General features: G+C 48.9%; 1 protein-coding gene across 13 annotated transcripts in view; it reads left to right on the top strand.

Moving 5' to 3' along the window:
• LOC105487377 (ras responsive element binding protein 1) overlaps positions 1-19,760 on the top strand; it is a 202,500-nt gene extending 182,740 nt beyond the window's left edge. For 11 of the 13 annotated variants that reach the window (XM_071097680.1, XM_011750821.3, XM_011750828.3 and 8 more), the window contains 3 exons: positions 7,933-8,097; positions 14,209-15,018; positions 16,313-19,760. In XM_071097680.1, the coding sequence (XP_070953781.1) occupies positions 7,933-8,097; positions 14,209-15,018; positions 16,313-16,770 (1,433 nt within the window). In that variant the 3' untranslated portion in view covers positions 16,771-19,760. The remainder of the gene's footprint in view (positions 1-7,932; positions 8,098-14,208; positions 15,019-16,312) is intronic. The other 2 variants (XM_011750832.3, XM_071097681.1) reach the window with 1 other exon arrangement.

Below are 19,760 nucleotides of genomic sequence, written 5' to 3'. Positions count from 1 at the left end.
GAATGTTTTGAAATTTCTGTTTATGCTACAATTGTAAGCCTTTCTGAGAAACTTCTCTCGGAAGGGCCCGGCGCTGGTCCGGGTGAAGCAGGAAAACATCTTCCTGAGCTGTTCTGCCCTGGCCCCTACGACGGTCCCTAGAGCCCATCGACCTGTCCGTCCCCAAGAACTCACACCCAAGTGTGAAAAGGCTCTAAGTAATAGACTTAAATGGTCAAAATGATACCCCCAAAACTATTTTCCTTTTTTCTTTTTTTTTTTTTTTAAAGACAAAAGTCTCACTACATTGTTCTGGCTGATCTCAAACTTCTGGGCTCAAGCACTTTTCTTGCCTCTGCCTCAGAAAGTGCTGGGATTACAAGCGTGAGCCCCCGCACCTGGCCCCAAAAGTATTTTTCTTTATTTGAGACGGAGTCTCACTCTGTTACCCAGGCTGGACTGGAGTAGTGTGATCTCAGCTCACTGCAACCTCTGCCTCCCCAGTTCAAGCAGTTCTCCCTGCCTCAGCCTCCCAAGTGGCTGGGATTACAGGCATGCGCTACCATGCCTGGCTAATTTTTGTATTTTTAGTAGAGATGGCGTTTCACCCTGTTGGCCAGGCTGGTCTCGAACTCCTGACCTCAGGTGATCTGCCTACCTCAGCCTCTCAAAATGCTGGGATTACAGGCATGAGCCACCATGCCCGACCTGCCCAAAAGTATTTTTCAAATGTTAGTTTCCAGAAGTTGATTTTTAAAGAGAAGTTTAGGATAGGAATATACTTTAAATAATTTTGTATCAGGTGCTTCTAGTATATAAATGGCCATACAACTCTCACCTGAATTACAATTTTCTGAATTTTCTCAGTGAACAGCCTCTGTATTCAATGATTTATGTTATTGAACTAAGGGCAAATTAGTGAGATCCTGTCTTTTTGGGGTTTACAGCCAAAATATTAATAAATAGATAGGCCCTAAAACCACATGGTACTGGATTGGCGAATAAAATACAGAACACCAGTTAAATTTGAATTTCAGATAGACAACAAATAATTTTTAGTATAAGTATTTTTATGCAGTTCTTGGGATTTACTAAAAAATTATTTGTTTATCCAAAATTCAAATTTAGCTCTGGGCATCCTGGTTTTTTTGTGGGTTTTTCTTTTTGCGCTAAATATGGTAACCCAAGGTAGTCAGGAGGTTTATGACAGGATGTTGAGGGTGGGTTGTGGGAATTGGTGTGAGCTGTGCTCTGTATCTTGGTGGAAATGTATTACATAGAGTTGATCATCCCACAAAGCTTTGGAGAAGCTCGTGGAAGGCTGTTTCTCCTAGATGAGGTGGAACAGCAGGAGGGAGGTCATGGAGCCACCGCTGGATACCTGAACAGTGTGCAGAATGGAGCCTGGGGAGGGAGAGGAAGCTGGGAGCCAGAGGGAGTTGTGGCTGGGAGCGATAGGTCTCTCAGAGGCTGCACTGCTCACCAGAGCTTGCCACACAGACACGGCATTTCTTTCTGCTGTGGTGGGTCCTTGAATCCAGGGATTGAGGAGTAGCAAGTCAGGAGTGCCTATCCAGGGAAGACTCAAGGAGAACCAGGATTTCTAGATTTGTAAAGTATGTACTGCCCTTTCATACCACTGTCTTCCTGTTAAAATAGTTTAAGCCTGACAAGTAAAGCAGCCATTCTAATGATGATAGCAGTTCAGGGAAGAAAATGCATCTTCAAGAGAAGGTGCCCCTTATAGCAGTCTCTTTTGCTACCCTTTTTGGGTATCACCTGTTTATCGCCTACTGAGAGTCTATGGAGAAGTGAGTCTTTCTGTTACCACTTTTCAGAAAGCAGATGGTCTGGATCTGATGATTGGCTTGGCTCGCGCCCTTCCTCAGTGCTCTCACCTCCCCCTGCTGTTACCCAGCCTCCCCATCTTCCTCCTCCGGTATTTCCTTTTTTAAGAGTTGTGCCCATGTCTTTGCAGGTGCATGATATGTGTTCCCACTTGTGAATCCAGTCATGATTGCCTGGCCTTTGAATGCCAAAATACCAGTGTTGGTTTAAAATTTAGTAGCATCTAAAACTGAGCAAGAAAGCAGGAGGTTTGTTTAAGATAGGATGGGGTAGATATAAATACAAACATTCTGCCTTTTGTCCCTTAAAAGTTACTGATAACCTCGATAGATGTGTCTGTTTTGGCACAGTCCCTGTATCCTATCATAATATGTTCTTGGTAGAGCTAGTGTTCATGACAACCTTGGGAGGGTGATGTCATCTGTGTGTTGCCACAAGGAAATCGAGGTTTACTTAAGGAGCTAAGTAACTTGCCTACAGCCATATGGGGAATAAGAGATGGAGCTACTGTTCCAAGCCAGGGTCAGGTTCTGTGCAGCTGCCCCCTGGCCAGGGTGTGTGTACCAAGTGTGTCCTCTGTGTGAAGGTAGAAAGCGGGCAGGGTGCACCTTCCATGCTTCCCTGTGTTCCCACGTGTCTACATGCAGAAGATTGGGAAGTAGTTTGAGATAAGGGGGGGACACCACTGTGGATCAGAATGTTATTAACTAATTTGAGACTTAATGACTACGGAATCGTGTTAGCCACCTGCATAGACACCGTATGAAGGTTGGTGCCCATTGAGCTCCATTAACTTCCTTTGCTGTGCTTCACTCTCAGCCTCCAGGGATGTTCAGCATCACCACTGCTAAATCATGTTATATGGAGCACTTGGCTTCATCCAGTGTTGTGTTAGAGCATTTTCCATTCATGGAGCATTAGAGCTGGAAGGAGCCTGGGAAGTCATCTGATGGGCCCCCTCTCCCCACAGACCTGATCTTTTTCCTGGTAGGCAGCTCTGCTGTCACTCAGAGCCACATGGATCCTTGGCTTCCTAGGCTTCTGTGAGGTGCTGTCTCCAAAACTTTGAAAAAAGTCTTAAGCGTACACATGTTAAACATTGACTCTGCAGCCACCCTGCAAACAAAGGTGTTATTCAGAGAAGATGTTTTGTGCGATATTTTTGGTTTTTTAGTTTTTTGCTTTTGTACAGACAAGGTCTCACCAAGTTACCCAGGCTGTTCTCGAACTCCTCGGCTTTGCAAAGCGCTGGGATTACAGGTGTGAGTCACCGTGCCTGGCCATTTTGTGTTTTTGAGTATACTGTTAAAATCTAGCTGAGTTCCAGCCAGAAACATTGAGCCGCATCCGGTTTTGGACTGCATTTAAACAAACTGTCTACACCTTGAATGCTGGCCTCTTCCTACCCCCTCAGCAAATTACTGTACTGTCTCTACTTTGTCTCAAAACACGTGTTCTCCAGTCCTCCCATTCCTCACAGGGGCAGCAAGAAGCAGATCTGGTGTTCAGTGTCCAACGAGGGGTATACCTGCTGGCTGCTGGCAAGGAGCATGTGGCCTCAGCCTTTTCTTGCTCCCGGCTCAGGTTCCAGGAACTGTGTCTGATGAGGAAGCTGGCAGGGCTGTCATTTTTCATACCCCTGGCACAGTCTCCACACACACCTGCCTTTCCTCCTTCCTTCCACTCCTCTCCAGCTCTCTCCCAGCCCATAGTTTCCTGCTGATGAGGACAGTTCCTGGTTCCTTACCTTTCTCCACCTAAATGTGCCACTCCATAGGAGACAAGAGTGCACTGTTCCTGCCTTTGCCCCTCGGGAGCATCTTGTGTGTTTTTAGGCCACAGGTGGAGGAGAGGGTGCCAGAAAACACAGCCAGTCTGTTCTTGCCTGTCCTTGTTTTCTTTCCCCCTTCCGTTTGCTCTGGTTCCTTGTCCCACAGCGATGGGCTTGGGACTATGGGATGTCCATTTTGGGCTTCCCTGGCTCACTGCCTTTCTCATGGGTGCTTTGAGCACCTTTTTTGAGCTGCCTCAGGCTTTCCCCTGACACCCTTTCCTCCCTGCTTCTACCCGGCAGTGAGGGTCAGAGCTTCAGTCAGTGAGTCATCCTAACCTGGGTGTGGAAAGCACCTGGGACACCACTTGTATTTGGCTACTTTTAGCTTTCTTAAAAGACAGCTTTGGCCATTTTTACCCAGTCCTGTGTACACTTCTGCCAAATACAGAGAGAAAATACCAAAAGAAAGCATGCCTTCACGCAGGGGTGGAGGAGCAATGGCGAGAAGGCTGGGCTGCTCAGGCCCATCTTGTTACAAAAAGAAAAGCAACTGCAAGGTTTTCCATGCTAGTTAGACCCCACCTTTCTAATTCTGATTGTCTTTGAAAAATGAACAGAAATGTTTTCAGTTCTGTTTTTTTGATCTTGGAGGCCAAGATGCCAATCTCCTCATCAAACTATTCTCACTGTTCACCCTTCTCTTGCCCCAATGCCCTTCTTCATTTCTTGACTGTTCTGGGAGAATAAACACTGGCTAATTTTGGGGGGTTTTTGTTTTGAGACAGGCTCTCGCCCTGTCACCCAGCACCCCGGCTAGAGTACAGTGGCATGATCACAGCTCACTGCAGCCTTGAACTCCTGGCTGAGCGTAAGTGATCCTCCTGCCTCAGCTTCCCAAGTCGCTGGGACTACAGGTGCACACCACCATGCCTGGCTAATTTTTTTACTATTTTATTTTATTTTATTTTATTTTTATTTTTTGAGACAAAGTCTTGTTCTGTAGCCGAGGCTGGAGTGCAGTGGTGTGATCTCGGCTCACCACAACCTCTGCCTCCCAGGTTCAAGTGATTCTCCTGCCTCAGCCTCCAGAGTAGCTGGGATTACAGGCCCGCACCACTGCACCCAACTAATTTTTTGTATTTTTACTAGAGACGGGGTTTCACCACATTGGCCAGGCTGGTCTTGAACTCCCAACCTCAGGTAATCTACCAGCCTCAACCTCCCAAAGTATTAGGATTACAGGTGTGAGCCACCGCGCCCGGTCTTTTTATTTTTTTGTAGAGACAAGGTCTCACTGTGTTGCCCAAGTTGGTCTGGAACTCCTGGGCTCAAGCGATCCACCTCTCTTGGCCTCCCAAAGTGCTGGGATTATAGGCATGAGCCACTCTGCCTAGCTGGCTGATGGTTTCAGTGCTCGTGTTGGGGCTTGCAGAATGCTGTAGGTCCTGAGTGTGCAGGTACTCCCTGTGGTTACAGGTGCTTTTACAAATACCCCCCTAAAGCAGTTATTCGTGGCAGCTACCAAATAGATAAAATCATTTGCTACTTTCTATATAGATGACTGGCCAGCAAGTGTTTTTGAAACCTGTGTTACTATAAAATACTAAACGGGCCCGTTTTCCTGCATCCCTGCAATCCAGAAAGCCCACTGCTATGTAAAAATGTCAGACTTACGCAGTGAAATGTGAGCTTTTAATGACTCGTGTGAGTTGTTATGTCACTTTGGGAGCCTTCATAGTTTGATGCAATACTTTGGCATCATGGACTGTTTTTTGAATTTAGCATTAATAGGGACCTTCTCATGGGGACGTCAGCCTGGCAGTCCTAACCAACTGTAAAGGTGACGCACTTACCAGTGTGAAAATTAGAGTAAACCATGTGATAGGGGGAGCGAGAAGCCGATCGTTTTCTTTGAAATCAAGAATCCTATCATAATAGCTTCTTACTTGTTTTCCTCTTGGCCCAGTTATTTTCTCAATCTGGCCAGACTCAGAGAAGCAGCAGTGTTACCTTTCGACAATAAAATATTAAAAGTACTTTATTTTTACTTGAAATTATTAAATACTGTGTTCAATTTTAAATGAAAAACAAGAAGTAATTTTTTTCATTTTATTTTATTTTTGAGACAGAGTCTCTCTGTCGCTCAGGCTAGAGTGCAGTGGTACAATCTCTGCTCACTGCAACCTCTGCCTCCCAGGCTCAAGCGCTCCTCCCACCTCAGCCTCCCCAGTAGCTGGGATTACAGGCACGCACCACCATGCCTAGCTAATTTTTGTATTTTTAGTAGAGACGGGGTTTCACCATGTTGGCCAGGCTGGTCTTGAACTCCTGGCCTCAAGTGATCCACCCGCCTCGGCCTCCCACAGTGTTGGGATTAGAGGCATGCACCACCATGCATGGCTGCAAGAAGTAATTTGGAAGATGCACCATAAACACTGAGATACTGTACAACTAGTCATACTTTTTTTTTTTTAAATGTGGATGTTTTAAAAATAAATTTTGCAGAAAACACCTACAGAATGATATGAGGAGACCTGAAAACAGTCAGTGAGTTCTCCACCTCTGTTCCGGTTGCCTGTGGAGCTCCTCAGAAGCACGCAGGCCGGGTGTCTGGGTTTCTGATTCTGCCCTTGCCAGGTTTCTAATTCTGTTGTCTTTGATTGTTGCGAGCATCTTTATCTTAAAAGCTCCTGAGGAGATTTGTAAGCATCATCTAAAAGGGTCTTTTAGCTCAGGATGGAATCAGTGTCGCCTGTCTCTGATTATTTCTGCTGATGTAAATTTGTGGCCATGCTGTCACAGGGGCGGCGCCAGGTCCACACCTTCACGCTCTGTACAAATGGCGCCCCCTGGAGTCGTGTGACACAGCCATGCCGGTCAAGGCTAGTCCCTCCTTCCCCTGGGAAAACACGTGGCCCCTCTGGCTGGTCCCCAGGTGCCAGGCCCTTGCTGTGCATTCGCAGGGGAGTGTGTGGCCTTGGGCACCTGCGCTAGTTCAGGTTTCTGTCAACATTAATCTAAACGAACGCCAGAGGCCCCTGTGATCTGTGTTTCCAGGGAGCTCTGTTTAATTGTGGCAATCCCACGGCTATGAGACAAAAGTACTAGGCCTCAGCTCTGAAGTCAGGTTAGTTAACACATAAAACCTTTTACCCTGTAACATTAGCAACTGGGACCTTGGACGCCAGCGACTTGGGGGAAAGGGAGGAATGCAGTGATACACAAATGATGCACCACCAACTTCCATCTCTTGAAGGTTCCTGATCCCCTCCCTCCTCCTCTCTTTTCCTCTCCACCTCCCTTTTCCCTTGTGCTTTCTTTCTCCCTCACATGCATCCACACAAACCCAGGACAAGTTGTAGAGGAGCTTCGATTGCATTTTCAAACATGACATTTACAGCACAAAAGGAATCCAAGTAAAAGGAGAGGGTAGGCAGACCAAAGCAGGAGGGTACTGTGCCTCTCTGTGGCTCACCCATCTGTGCATTTGAGATGGGTCTAGCGGCGAGGCAGGGCCGCCAAAATGTCCTCTTCACGTGCACATCTGTTGAATGGAGCACATGATCAAATGCAGACATAGTTACATATTGGTCACTCATTTGCAACCAAGCTTGGAGCAGGGGGAAGAAAGAACCTTTAATATAATGAGAAGATCTCCTGACTCTTGCCACCTAGGACCACAGTGAACTTGAGGAGAAGTCACTGCAGGATATCTCAGCAAGTCAGACAGGAGTTGTCCTGGGAAATCAGAACTCACTGCTCCCATTCCCCAGTGGGAGGGGTACAGCCACCAAGGCCAGGAAGGGGGACTGGCCACCCTGGCCGGGGGCTGTCCCTGACTTCTCTTCATGGCCCCCCAAAGATACCCAGGGGGTTCCCCAATGGATTTCCTAGTGTCCATATTATGGTGTCCTTGCCACACTAGAACTCGTTAGAGGGCATCTTTCTCTTTGTGATAGAATATAGGTGTTTTCTTGCTGTGCTCTAAAATCTCTTCATTCACTTTTATTTTGTGTTGTCATTATTTAATATTTGAATTGTAATAGCATTGTTTTACTTTAAATGTATATTTTTCAGTTTCATTTATTTTAGTATTTTGAAGACAAAAATTCATATTCCATTCAACTTAGGAAAAGGGAGAATGATCGTTGTAGTCACTGATGTTCTCTTTTTTTTTTTTTTTTTTTTTTAAATGTGTTTTGTTAATTTTCTTGAAGGGGTGGAGGAGGGGGGAACAACTGCCAGTGATCCCAGAAGAATAAACAAAAGCGACTTTTGTTTTTCATTGCAGTAGAAAGCCAGATAAATATATATTTTTTTTCCTGCTTCAGGTCAGAAACCCTTCCCTTGTCAAAAATGCGATGCCTTCTTTTCTACCAAATCTAACTGTGAACGCCACCAGTTGCGCAAACACGGAGTTACCACCTGTTCCCTGAGAAGAAACGGGCTTATCCCCCAGTCAAAAGAGAGTGATGTTGGATCCCATGATAGCACAGGTAGTGCCGCCAGGTGAACAAGAACCCAGAGAGAGGGAGACAGAGGAGTTCGGTTAAGAGTTGTATCTAACTCTGGTCTGAGCTGTGGAGGGGCTGCTTGTTCACTTCTCTGTAGGGTGCAGAGCCTATTAGTAGAAAGGCGGGCCCTACTGATGATTGGGAGGGAGCATAACTCCTGGGTCAGATCGCCTAGACATACAGCAGGAAACAGTGACAGTGCCCCTCGGTGACTCTCGGGGCTGCTAGGGAAGATCTGTCACCCTCTTGGCAGAAGAGGCCTTTGTTCCCGATGTTGGGAGGTGGGATGTATGGGAAGGCCTACAACTTTAGCCCTGGGTATGAACTCATCTAAAGGGGATGTGAAACCTTAAAGGTTTGGGGAGCCCTGGCCTCTGCAGCCTCCTCGGGAGTAGGCCTGGGCTCCCTGGGATGTCAGGGTATTGAAGGAACAAGGGGTGCGGTGTTCTTCTTTTCAATAACTCTCTTCCCGGTGTAAGACTGTCCTTGTTTGAAAAAGCACTGTGCATGTCCTTTCTTTAATCACATCTCTGCTTGACCTGAATCCGAGTATTATTCTCCTGTGCTGATGTGTGCTTCCTCCCTCCAGCACCCACAGAGCAATTAACGGCTGCCCGATACGTCTTCTGCCACCTTTTTTCCCTTGTAGTTTCTGAATTTACTCATGTCCTCTATCGGTACGCTCCATCCGCTCAGACTGCTGGGGTTCTCCATCCTCACCCCCAAGAGCAAACAAAACAAAAGCCAGCCTGCTGCAGGCCACTTAGACACCCCGCCAGTTGCCACTGGTTAGCAACAGGGACAGCATCATGGTGCTGGGTCCAGTTCTGCAAGTCTTTTTTTTTTTTTTTTTTTTTTTTTGAGACGGGGTCTCGCTCTGTCGCCCAGGCTGGAGTGCAGTGGCCGGATCTCAGCTCACTGCAAGCTCCGCCTCCCGGGTTTACGCCATTCTCCTGCCTCAGCCTCCTGAGTAGCTGGGACTACAGGCGCCCGCCACCTCGCCCAGCTAGTTTTTTGTATTTTTTAGTAGAGACGGGGTTTCACCGTGCTAGCCAGGATGGTCTCGATCTCCTGACCTCGTGATCCGCCCGTCTCGGCCTCCCAAAGTGCTGGGATTACAGGCTTGAGCCACCGCGCCCGGCCCAGTTCTGCAAGTCTTGAAAACCTGACACTATCTCGTGGCTGCGAAGAGATCCCCCCAGCTATGTTTTTCTAGGGTTGTAATTGCGTCCTGTGGCTTCTGTTCCTTAGATAGGGTGGAGATGGGGTGCTCTAGAGTTAGGAGGCACCCCTGCCTCAGGAGTCAGTGTGGACAGAGGGTTGGGCATTAGCCCCCTTGTCCTTACCTTGGTTATAGCGATGCGGGGGCACATCTGGAGAGGCCACCCTTTGCCCCTCTCTACGCCTCCCACTGAGCCCCGTGAAACCAACTGTGAGTGCTCTTGACTGCCCAACTGCCAGTCCAGATCAGATCCTCTGAGGGTATGAAAGTGTAAGCTGCTTTGCTCACTGCTTCCCCAGCTTCCACTTCCACATAACTCACTAGTATCTTTGAGTGAAGAAAGATGTGGGTGCCCACGGAATCTTCCCCTAACTTGGACCCCTGTGAGCCAAGGATGACCTGCAGTTCAGCCCACGGGAAGTACACACCAGTGCTGGCAGGCACGCACTTGCTGCAGACCATTCTGTTAATGTTTAACCATCGGCCGCCACGTTACCTGTTGGTCTGGAACATTTTCTTTCAGCCTGGTTTTGAAAGCTACCCTGTGATCTTCCCATAGTGGTTCCACAGTGGCGAAAGCAGCCAGTAACTGAGGGAGCTGAGGGGGAGCCCTTGGGTTTCCATGTTTACAAATAAGTCTTAGTAACTCTGTGCTGGATATGCATTTTGCATTCAGCTTCTTTATCATAAGGGAGGAACAAGGGCTGGGGCTCCTGCTGACGTCTGCAGACACAAAGCTGAGTCGGAATTTATGGTCTTAGCTTCGGTTCAGCACCAAGTGTATTTATAAGTTTGTACTCATAAGTTTTGTTTTCCAAATCCCAGCAAAGCCCTTTCCCACCTCCACCCCACCCCGGAAGTCATATAGGTTTTCTTGAGGGGATAAAACCTCTAGAAAAGGAAGTTACTGAAAGTTGTAATGTGAAACTAGCAAAGAGAAAATATATGTTTGGTTTAGTTGTGGTGCCAGTCCATGGTGAGAAAAGGGACTGAGATTTAAGTGGGAGAGAAAGGAGGTTAGGGAGGCAGAGTTTAGTGATTTCAAGGGGGATTTTAAAAACCAGATAAGCATGAGGGGCATGGGGTGAAGCCTTCATTCTGGGCTCCCCCCAGTGAAGTTAAAAAAGTGAGGCTTTGAAGGAAGACCACTTAAAAAAGGGGAGGCTGAGGGAGGAAATGACCAAGGAGGTCCTTGAGGGGTTTTCTAGGCTTATATGCTTAGGTGGCATTTTCTTAAAATTCCTACACGTTTTATAATGCAGGTCTGACTTTTTTCAACATAAAGTCCCCCAAAAGAATGCTTAAAATGCCACAGTGGGGGCAGTTCTCCCTTCAAAGGTCCATTTTGAATATTCAGATTTCAACTGAAATTCTCCATTCACTGTCCTCGACAGAGAGGTGCCCTGGCCCCCTCTGCCCTTGAAGGGCATGCCCTTGGTCCTTCCTCCGATGATGCCGCGTCTTCGTGTTTGTAGGCACCTACATAGGGCTGTTTTTAATTCATATAAACGTGAAAGTGTTTAAACTCTCCCTTAATGGTGACCACCTTTACCAGCCCAGAAGTCCCACATGTCAGCATGGACTGCACCCCAGGAAACCCTCTCAGTCCTCCGATGCTTTGGGTAGAGTGCAGACACAGTGGCTTCCCTGCAGACGCACCCCTGCCAGGTCAGATGATTACTTCGGTTGGTAGTCTGTCGCATCGGTTGAGGCGCATTTAATTTTTAGGAAGCAATAGATCATTAATTGTTGAGCTGACTAGGGCCGTCTCCACTGTCCTGTAGGAGGAGCTGTGGGTTTATTATCTATCAGGATTCCTTCTGCTTCCTCTGGCAGTTTTCTTAGTTGTTGAACACAAACCGAGGGACTGATGGGGAGAGGGAAGAACTGCATATTTTTAAGGTAGCATTGCTTATATAAAAAGTCATCAGCTCAGCTACCTCATTTGGGAGTCTGGGTGGTTGAGGGCGGGGATTTATACAGCACCTGGCCTTGTAAGTTGACTGTTCATGATAGGTTTAGAGGCGAAGTGTTTGTTCATGAGAATCACTAATGAAAATCAGTTGTTGCTTAGAATGTGAAGGGCACAGCCTGCACTGCTAAAACACTCCCCCTAGTGGGAGTTTGGTAGAATACAACCAAGCCCCCTGTGTCCCAAGAGGGCGTTGGCCTTTCATTGTACTCTGGGTGATCTGTCTCCATTATCCACACAAAGGAAGGTCCCAACAGCAGGAACAATTTGATCTTAGTATATTTATTTGGGTTTCATTTCAAAATTTATTTTATTTTTTTCAAGCTTTATCATGTTAAATATGTTCTGTGCAGTTAAAATAATGCATGTTCTTTGCTGAAAAAAAAAATAATAGAAGTAGCCTAGGATATACTGGGGACAAAGGGGAAGTAACCAGAGATTAAATCTTTTAAAAATAACCGGTTGGGCGTGGTGGCTCATGCCTGTAATCCTAGCCCTTTTAGAGGGCGTGGAGGGTGGATCACCTGAGGTCAGGAGTTCTGAGACCAGCCTGGCCAACATGGTGAAACCCTGTCTCCACTAAAAATACAAAAATTAGCCGGGCATGGTGGCTCACACCTGTAATCCCAGCTTCTTGGGAGGCTGAGGCAGGAGAATCACTTGAACCCAGGAAGCAGAGGTTACAGTGAGCTGAGATTGCACCACTGCACTCCAGCGCAGGTGACAGAGCAAGACTCTATCTCAAAAAAAAAAAAAAACAAACCTACAAAGGCCAGCCACAGTTGCTTATGCCTGTAACCTTAGTACTTTGGCAGGCCAAGGCAGGAGGACCCCTTGAGCCAGGAGTTCGAGACCAGCCTGGGCAACATAGGGAGACCCTGACTCTAGGGAGGGAAATTACCCACAAAGCCAGCAAACAAATTGAGCAGTTTGTATTTTTATTGTAGAGTTTATACCAATATCCATTCTATAGCTGCTCTCTGTTGAAATGATTCAAGAAAACGAATATCTTGTTTTTCCTTGGAATGTGGCCCAGACATTGGTGTGCATATCTCAGGATTCATATTCTTTAAGCTTTTGGATAATTTTGCAAAATCATTTCTTCTTTAAAATTTTATATTCACACCATAATATTTCCTTCTGAAACCTCTTGAGATACTCAGACAGTGGCTGCCAAAAAGTGCAGTCAGTGTAAAACTAATGAAATGAAATGATGGAAGTGGACGCGTTATGCAGATGGCTGTGGGTAAGCCTAAAGCCCCAAGCAGGTGTGAGCAGTAGGTACTGTCTCTTCAGACCTCGGGATGGGGCAGGACCAGCTCCTTACCCCAGCCCTCCTGACCGCCTTGATGGCCAAATAATGGAGCATGTGATGTTGAGGAGAAGTGATAGATGCAGGTTGATACTGTAGTTACGCCTGATCACACCAAGTAAGAATCCAGGTTAGGTGTGTGAATCTGCTGGCTCAAGGACTGCACTCACATCTGGCCTGTTGAGGGAGGCGCATCTCATACTTGTGCCATAAAACAATGACTTTCATCCACCTAATTCTCAGAGGAACTTCTGAATCCCTACAGTAGTAAATCAGACAGTGGCCAGGCATGGTGGCTCACGCCTGTAATCCCAGCACTTTGGGAGGCCAAGGTCGGCAGATCACCTGAGGTCAGGAGTTCGAGACCAACCTGGCCAACGTGATGAAACCCCGTCTCCACTAAAAATACAAAAATTAGCCGGGCATGGTGGTGGGTGCCTGTAATCTCAGCTACTCGAGAGGCTGAGGCAGGAGAATTGCTTGAACCCGGGAGGCAGAGGTTGCAGTGAGCCAAGATCACACCATTGCACTCTAGCCTGGGTGACAAGGAGAAACTCCGTCTTGAATAATAAAAAATCAGACATAGGATCTGCAGCTAAATAATAGGTTCCACCAGCTTCCAATGCACTGTTGTAGTGCATAATTTTAAGAAGTTATTAAGTCCTCTTTCAGCCTTAGGAAAGAGAAGGCCTTTTGACACTGTTTGATGCTGTGAATGTTGCAACCGTGCCATCCCTTAAAAGGACTGTTGAAAACTGGTAGGCTTTCCACATACAGTTTTACTGGGTGGAATGGACAGATAGGAACAAATCAAAAGGCAGGAAGTCAGGGTAGGTGAGATGCCCGGAAGCCAGAACCCCTTGTCTTCACAGGCACCCACAGCCCTTCACAGTCCGCTCCCCTCACTGTCTGCTGTTGCCAAGCCTGGCATCAAGGGTGCCCTTCCTTTGAAAGATTTCCGCCACCCCTGGGAGGCTGACAGCTAGGAAGCCTACAAGCTTGCCTGCACCCCGTTGGGTCTCTGCAGCCTCCACCTGGAGATGAGCGTCAGGCAAGAGTGCATACCATACACACAGAATGCAGGCTTGGGGTCGTTTCCTGTGAAACTCATCAAGACCATGCTTTGGGGGATTAGGGGGTGGGGGTGGTCCTGTGTATGTTGCATGTTTGTATGATCTCTTTGCACTGGAAAAATAACTTATAACTCAAGCTTCCTCAACCTCCCTGGCGCTGCGAGTCTCTGGAATGCACCCCTCTCCTATCTCGCAGCCCCTGTCTGCCCTGCCTGAGTCACTCACACCTTCCTGGGGGCGGGAGCAGTGGAAGCCGGGGGTTCGAGGGCACAGCCAGCTCTGGGAACACACCTCAGGTGATGTGGAGGCTGCTTTTGCCTTTCTTACCTCCCCGGGGTCATCTTGGTCCTCCTGGGGGAATGTAACAGGTGGTGAGGATTTGGGCCGAAAGAAGTCCTCACTGGTTTGGGGTTCAGGCTGCTGGCGTGGGTCTAGCCCATTCCCGGCGACGTCCCTGGCATGAGCGTACCTGGTGGTGCCCCTCTGAGCCCTCCCCGCTGTGCTTGCCCCACAGACAGCCAGTCGGATGCGGAGACTGCAGCCACCGCGGGCGAAGTGCTAGACCTCACCTCACGGGACAGAGAGCAGCCGTCGGAGGGCGCCACTGAGCTCCGCCAGGTCACAGGGGATGCCCCTGCGGAGCCAGCCAAGGCAGAAACGGCCTCGCCTGTGCACGGAGAAGAGCACGGGCCTGGGGAGAGCCATGAGCCGGAGGAGGAGCGTGGCGCTGAGGAGAGTGCCGGTGACGCCGACGGCGCTGAAGAGGACGCGTCGAGCAACCAGAGCCTGGACCTGGACTTCGCCACCAAGCTCATGGACTTCAAGCTGGCCGAGGGCGAGGGCGAGGGCGAGGGCGAGGCAGGCGCCGGGGGCGCGGCCTCGCAGGAGCAGAAGCTCGCCTGCGACACCTGTGGGAAGAGCTTCAAGTTCCTGGGCACCCTGAGCCGCCACCGGAAGGCGCACGGCCGCCAGGAGCCCAAGGACGAGAAGGGAGATGGCGCCAGCGCTGCGGAGGAGGGGCCCCCGCCCGCCCCTGAGCAGGAGGAGAAGCCCCCCGAGACCCCGGTGGAGGTGGTGGAGTCGGCCCCGGGCGCCGGGGAGGCCCCGGCGGAAAAGCCTGCAGAGGAGACTGAGGGCCCCTCCGACGGGGAGAGCGCGACCGAGAAGAGGTCCTCGGAGAAGAGCGACGATGACAAGAAACCAAAGACAGACTCCCCCAAAAGCGTGGTCAGCAAGGCAGACAAGAGGAAGAAGGTCTGCAGCGTGTGCAACAAGCGGTTCTGGTCGCTGCAGGACCTGACCCGGCACATGCGCTCCCACACAGGTAACCAGGGCAGGCCAGGTCCCCAGCCCGACAAGAGGCGGCGAGGTGGGCACCTCTGTCCTAGGAGCTGCCTTGAAGCGGTGCTGGAGGCCGCCGAGAGAACGTTTGCTTACGTTGCGGGTGTGCTCTTTAAGCCCGTGAACTAGGAGTTTTAAGGAGTTGTCCTCTTAGCGCTTGAAGACCGTGCAGGCCTGCAGCCAGGCAGGAGAGGGTCCTTGGCCGTTGTGTTTTTGAGAACGCTGTGATCCGCCTCTTAGCGCTGCTGAGCCTCCGTCTTCCCATCTGTAGAGCTGGGGTGACAGCTGCCCTGTTTCAAAGAGGTATCTAGGAGAGGGTGCTTGTGCTGGCCATTTGGGGCCACTTGGTCCTGTCTAGTCCTGTGGCCCGGACGACAGGCGCTGCCCCAGGCCAGTGTGGGGCGGCAGGCACCCTGGGTGATCTGTTAGGGCCAGGAGGGTCTTTTCCTTTCTTAGCCGTGCAACCGGCTGAGGTGACTGGGACAGGACTCTTAGCCACTGCCCTGCACACTGCTCCTAGAGTTCACCCACCACCCACAGGGTGGAGGCTGCAGACCCCAGAGCAGGGGCGCTTGCTTTGAGACAAAGACCTGGATATGCTCATGGAGTCCAGAGATACATCCTCCTTCCTTCCAAAATAACCTGTCCCTCCTCTCAGCCGCAGCTTCCCTCCCTGTCACATCTGCAGCCCGCAGTGAACACGTGTGCCCCAACCCAGCGCAGTCCGCTGTTCGCTGCGCTTGCCGGTGTGAAGGACCAGGGGCCTTGGCTCTCAGAAGAGGGATATTCTTGGGCTCCCAGAAAGCGTGGTGGGCCCTGCCCCAGGCCTGGCGTGTGAGCATCAGGAAAGCCCCTGCTGCGCCACATCGCAATGCAGAGGGTACCTGGTGCCTCCGACTTAGGTGCTGCTGTCCATGCAGATCCCTGAGAGGGCCCACTCCCGTCCCCTCTAGATTCCTTCCTAGGCTCTGGTCGAGGCCAGTCTGCATGTCTCCTGAGGCTTCTGCTTCTGGGACTTGGGTTTTCTGGATCAGTATGTAGAGTGCCTGGACTGAGAGAGGAAGGAGAGGGAACGTCTCAAACTGATAGCTTGAACCAGCAACAGAGCTTGTCCGTCCTGTTTGCTGGTTCAAGGAAGAGGCCTCTGGCTGAGTAGGAAGGAGTCCTGGTCCCTCACACATAACCTGGGAGCCTCGTTCTTCCTGTGCAGAGCAGGGTGTGGTGGGTACTGGTGCCTTTTGGTTAATGGAAATTCTTTCTTTCTTCCGTTGTTCCAGGGGAAAGGCCATACAAATGTCAGACCTGTGAGCGAACCTTCACCTTGAAGCACAGCCTGGTTCGCCACCAGCGGATCCACCAGAAAGCCAGGCATGCCAAACACCATGGGAAGGACAGCGACAAGGATGAGCGGGGTGAGGAAGACAGCGAGAACGAGTCCACCCACAGTGGCAACAACCCCGTCTCAGAGAACGAGGCGGAGCTGGCTCCCAGCACCAGCAGCCACATGGCCGTCACCCGGAGCCGGAAGGAGGGCTTGGCCAGTGCCACAAAGGACTGCAGCCACAGGGAGGAGAAGGTCACGGCAAGGCGGCCGTCTGAGCCTGGCCAGGGTGACCTTAACCCAGAGAGCCCAGTGGCCCTGGGGCAGGACCTGCTGGAACCTCGCAGCAAGAGGCCCACTCACCCAACCCTGGCCACAGCTGACAGCACCTCGCAGCTTCCGGGGATGGAGTGACAGCCTCAGTCCCCCTCAGCACAGACAGAAGCCAGCAGAGCAAAGCGTCGTGGGGTTTCCTCAGTGCCCTTCGGCTGTTGGGGAGTAAGAGAGAGAGAGAGAGAGAGAGAGAGAGTGCGAGAGACAAGCAGGAGCGTGGCTGCTCGCTCAGTGCCATAGCCTTACCGCAGCCTGCGCGGGAGGCCACAGCCCGTGCCGATTCCAGTGCCTTAACTACTTACCGGATCCCTCCATATTATCGTGGGTGTTGTATTTTTCCAAAATGACTTCTTAAACAAAACAAATAATTATAATGAATTGTCTGGAGAGGACCTCTTCATTTGAGCATTAGCGTTATTTTTTATTGGTGTGTGTGAGCTTGTTTTTGTGAATCTGTGATAGCACCGTTTGTTCTGTGAGCTGGAAACAGAAGGAAAAAACATACCCTTGGGTACCCATAGCCAATAACTGGAAGAAAATGATGTGAATTTCGTGTAAATGACCAGAGGAAAGATGAATAAGATGATAATTTCTTAAATAGACATTTTCCTTTTTTCTGTGTGCTTCATGGTGGAGCTGTCATCTGGTCCTTGGTATTACAGGATGTGGTTGATGAAGGTTTCCAATATGGTTTCAGGCCAAAACCAGGAAAGATTCTAGCTTCAGCCTCATGTCCGTTTCCACTCTGTCAGCATTAGACATGGTCACCGTTCAAGTTCAAGACATCCATTCTTAACTATAGAGAAGAGTTACTCCCCTGGCGTCTAAACCTATGGAAAACATGCACGGATAGCATATATTTGATTGCCTCCTCTTCCCTTTCAGTATCTATATTATTAATATTATTATTATTATTATTATTGTTAGTTCATCAGTTTGCTGTTCTCTGCAGTGAGCAGAATCAAATGGGCAATATTTGTCCTGGGAGACCTGTGCCGCACCCGGGTCCCCGTGTAAACGTGTGCCTGCGGCTGTGGTTGGCACCCTCGGGTGGTAGCTCTTCTACTGTAATGAGACAAGCCTTTCTTCTGTCACTGCAGAATTTAGCAGGGCCGTGAGCAGTCTTCCCAGGCGTGGCCCAGGAGCAGCTCAGAGAGGGTGGAGTGAGGGTGCGTGCATCCAGGAAACAGGCGTCAAGAAGCCAGGGCCGTGCCTGGAGCACTGCAGAGATGACTGTGGAGAAAGCAAAGCAGTGACCCAGTGACCAGGCACGTTACTCGTGAGCGAGGTATTCCCAGTCTTCCTGCTAAGCCTAATCCACGCCTTACCCAGCTGTGCTACTGTCATTTGCAAAGCGAGGAAATACTACTACTGGTAATAAAACTACACATGCAAGATGTCAGATGAGAAATAGGTTTATATTTACCTTCCTGTGATGTGGAGTTGGTGCTTGAAGATAAATGTGCTGTTTCTAGTTTCTTAAATAGCCCAAAGCCCTGGGTGCAAAAAGGCAGGATTCTTTTTACCCATAAGCATCTTTGGCAGGCAATAGACTTCCCTCACTGTCCCCGCCTGCAGGGAGGAAAATGTACCCCACTGCACCTGAGCTCCTGGTCCCTCAGCCAAGACCTCAGGGGCCCCCAGCCAGCCTGCTGCTGGGGACCCCTGTGCTTGCTGCAGTGTGTGGAGCCTCTTGCCTTCCCCTGGGGAGGCACCCCTGTACCCCAGCTGCTTTCCCCTGCCTTTTTCTGGCCCCAGTGCCCCTCCTTTACATAGACTTGTTCGCACAGAAACATGCACACCCCCTTTTCTCCACCGCTTCACCAGTTTCTGAAATCCAACCTCCCAGACTTCAAAGGAAGATAGATATTCTTGAGATAATGAAAAGTGATATCTTCGCATATGAAAGGAAAAAAGGTTGAGGTATATATGATTTTTAACTGTATTAGGGATGTATGAACCAGTTTAAAAATGAGGTTTTATTTACTGTAGAGATGAATGCAAATCAGAACCAATGATTCCTTGGTCTACTTAGTTAAAACCAGTTCATACATCCCTTAGGTTTCTTTTTTTATTATTACAGTTGTTATTGTTATTTTTGTTGTTATTATTTGGGGTTTCTTGTGTTTTTTCTCTGCGACTCTCCACACTAAACTCGCAATATTGTGGGGAGAAGCTGTGAGTAAACTCTCCGCTGCGGTGAGATGTAGCAGTAATCAGCTCCCAGCGACGTGAGTAGCCGGGGCTGCCGCTCGCAATAATCACTATTGATTTAAAGCTTTACTTAGCCTTGATCTGTACCCTCGTAGTCAATAAGGTCTTGCCACATTTTATTAGTGAGGTGGAGAAACGTATTATTTGTTTGTTGTTTTTGCCCTTCCCCCACCCCCCAATATTAAACTGTGAAATTTGTGATTTGTTTAAACTCTGGGTGAATCATAGCTTAGTTTGCATGTCCAGCTAATTTGTTTCTATACATTTTGTTTGATTCTCTTTCTCCTTCTCTCAGGGCTTTTACAAAAAAATATATATATATGGATCTTCTGAAAAGTTTTTTGAGGTGCAAGTTTTTTCTTTTTTTTTTTTTTTTTTCCTCATTGATTAATGGACATGATGCTGAGATTCAATCACTACATGAAACACCTGGCTGTGAAAACAGAACAACCCAGAGGGCTGTTTTCCAAGCAGCGCTGGGGAAGCTACAGAACAGCCGGATGCCAGTTTCGGGAGGATTCACCGTACGTTCTGACCCTCTGTTCGTCTCTTTCCTCTCCTCTTTCTTCAAGAAGGAAATTGATCCTAGTGATTTCAGCCCATGCATTAAACAGGAAACAATAATAAATTTGTAGAATGCATATTTTTCTAAAGGGAACTTAAAAACTGCTGCTACATGTTATGTACAAAACTGGTTTATGCCACATGAACAGAATCACAAGTTTGGTTTTGGTACTTTTTGTTCCTCTTTGTATTCAGTTGTATAGAACTTCCAAATTCAGAATGAGAAGAAAGCTGTTCTGTATCAAACCATCTAAGCAATAAATGTTATATTTTAAAAGCGGCAGATTGCCGGT

Source organism: Macaca nemestrina, chromosome 5 (genome assembly GCF_043159975.1).
Source record: "Macaca nemestrina isolate mMacNem1 chromosome 5, mMacNem.hap1, whole genome shotgun sequence".
NCBI lineage: Eukaryota > Metazoa > Chordata > Mammalia > Primates > Cercopithecidae > Macaca > Macaca nemestrina.
This window is presented reverse-complemented; position numbering and strand designations above follow the sequence as displayed.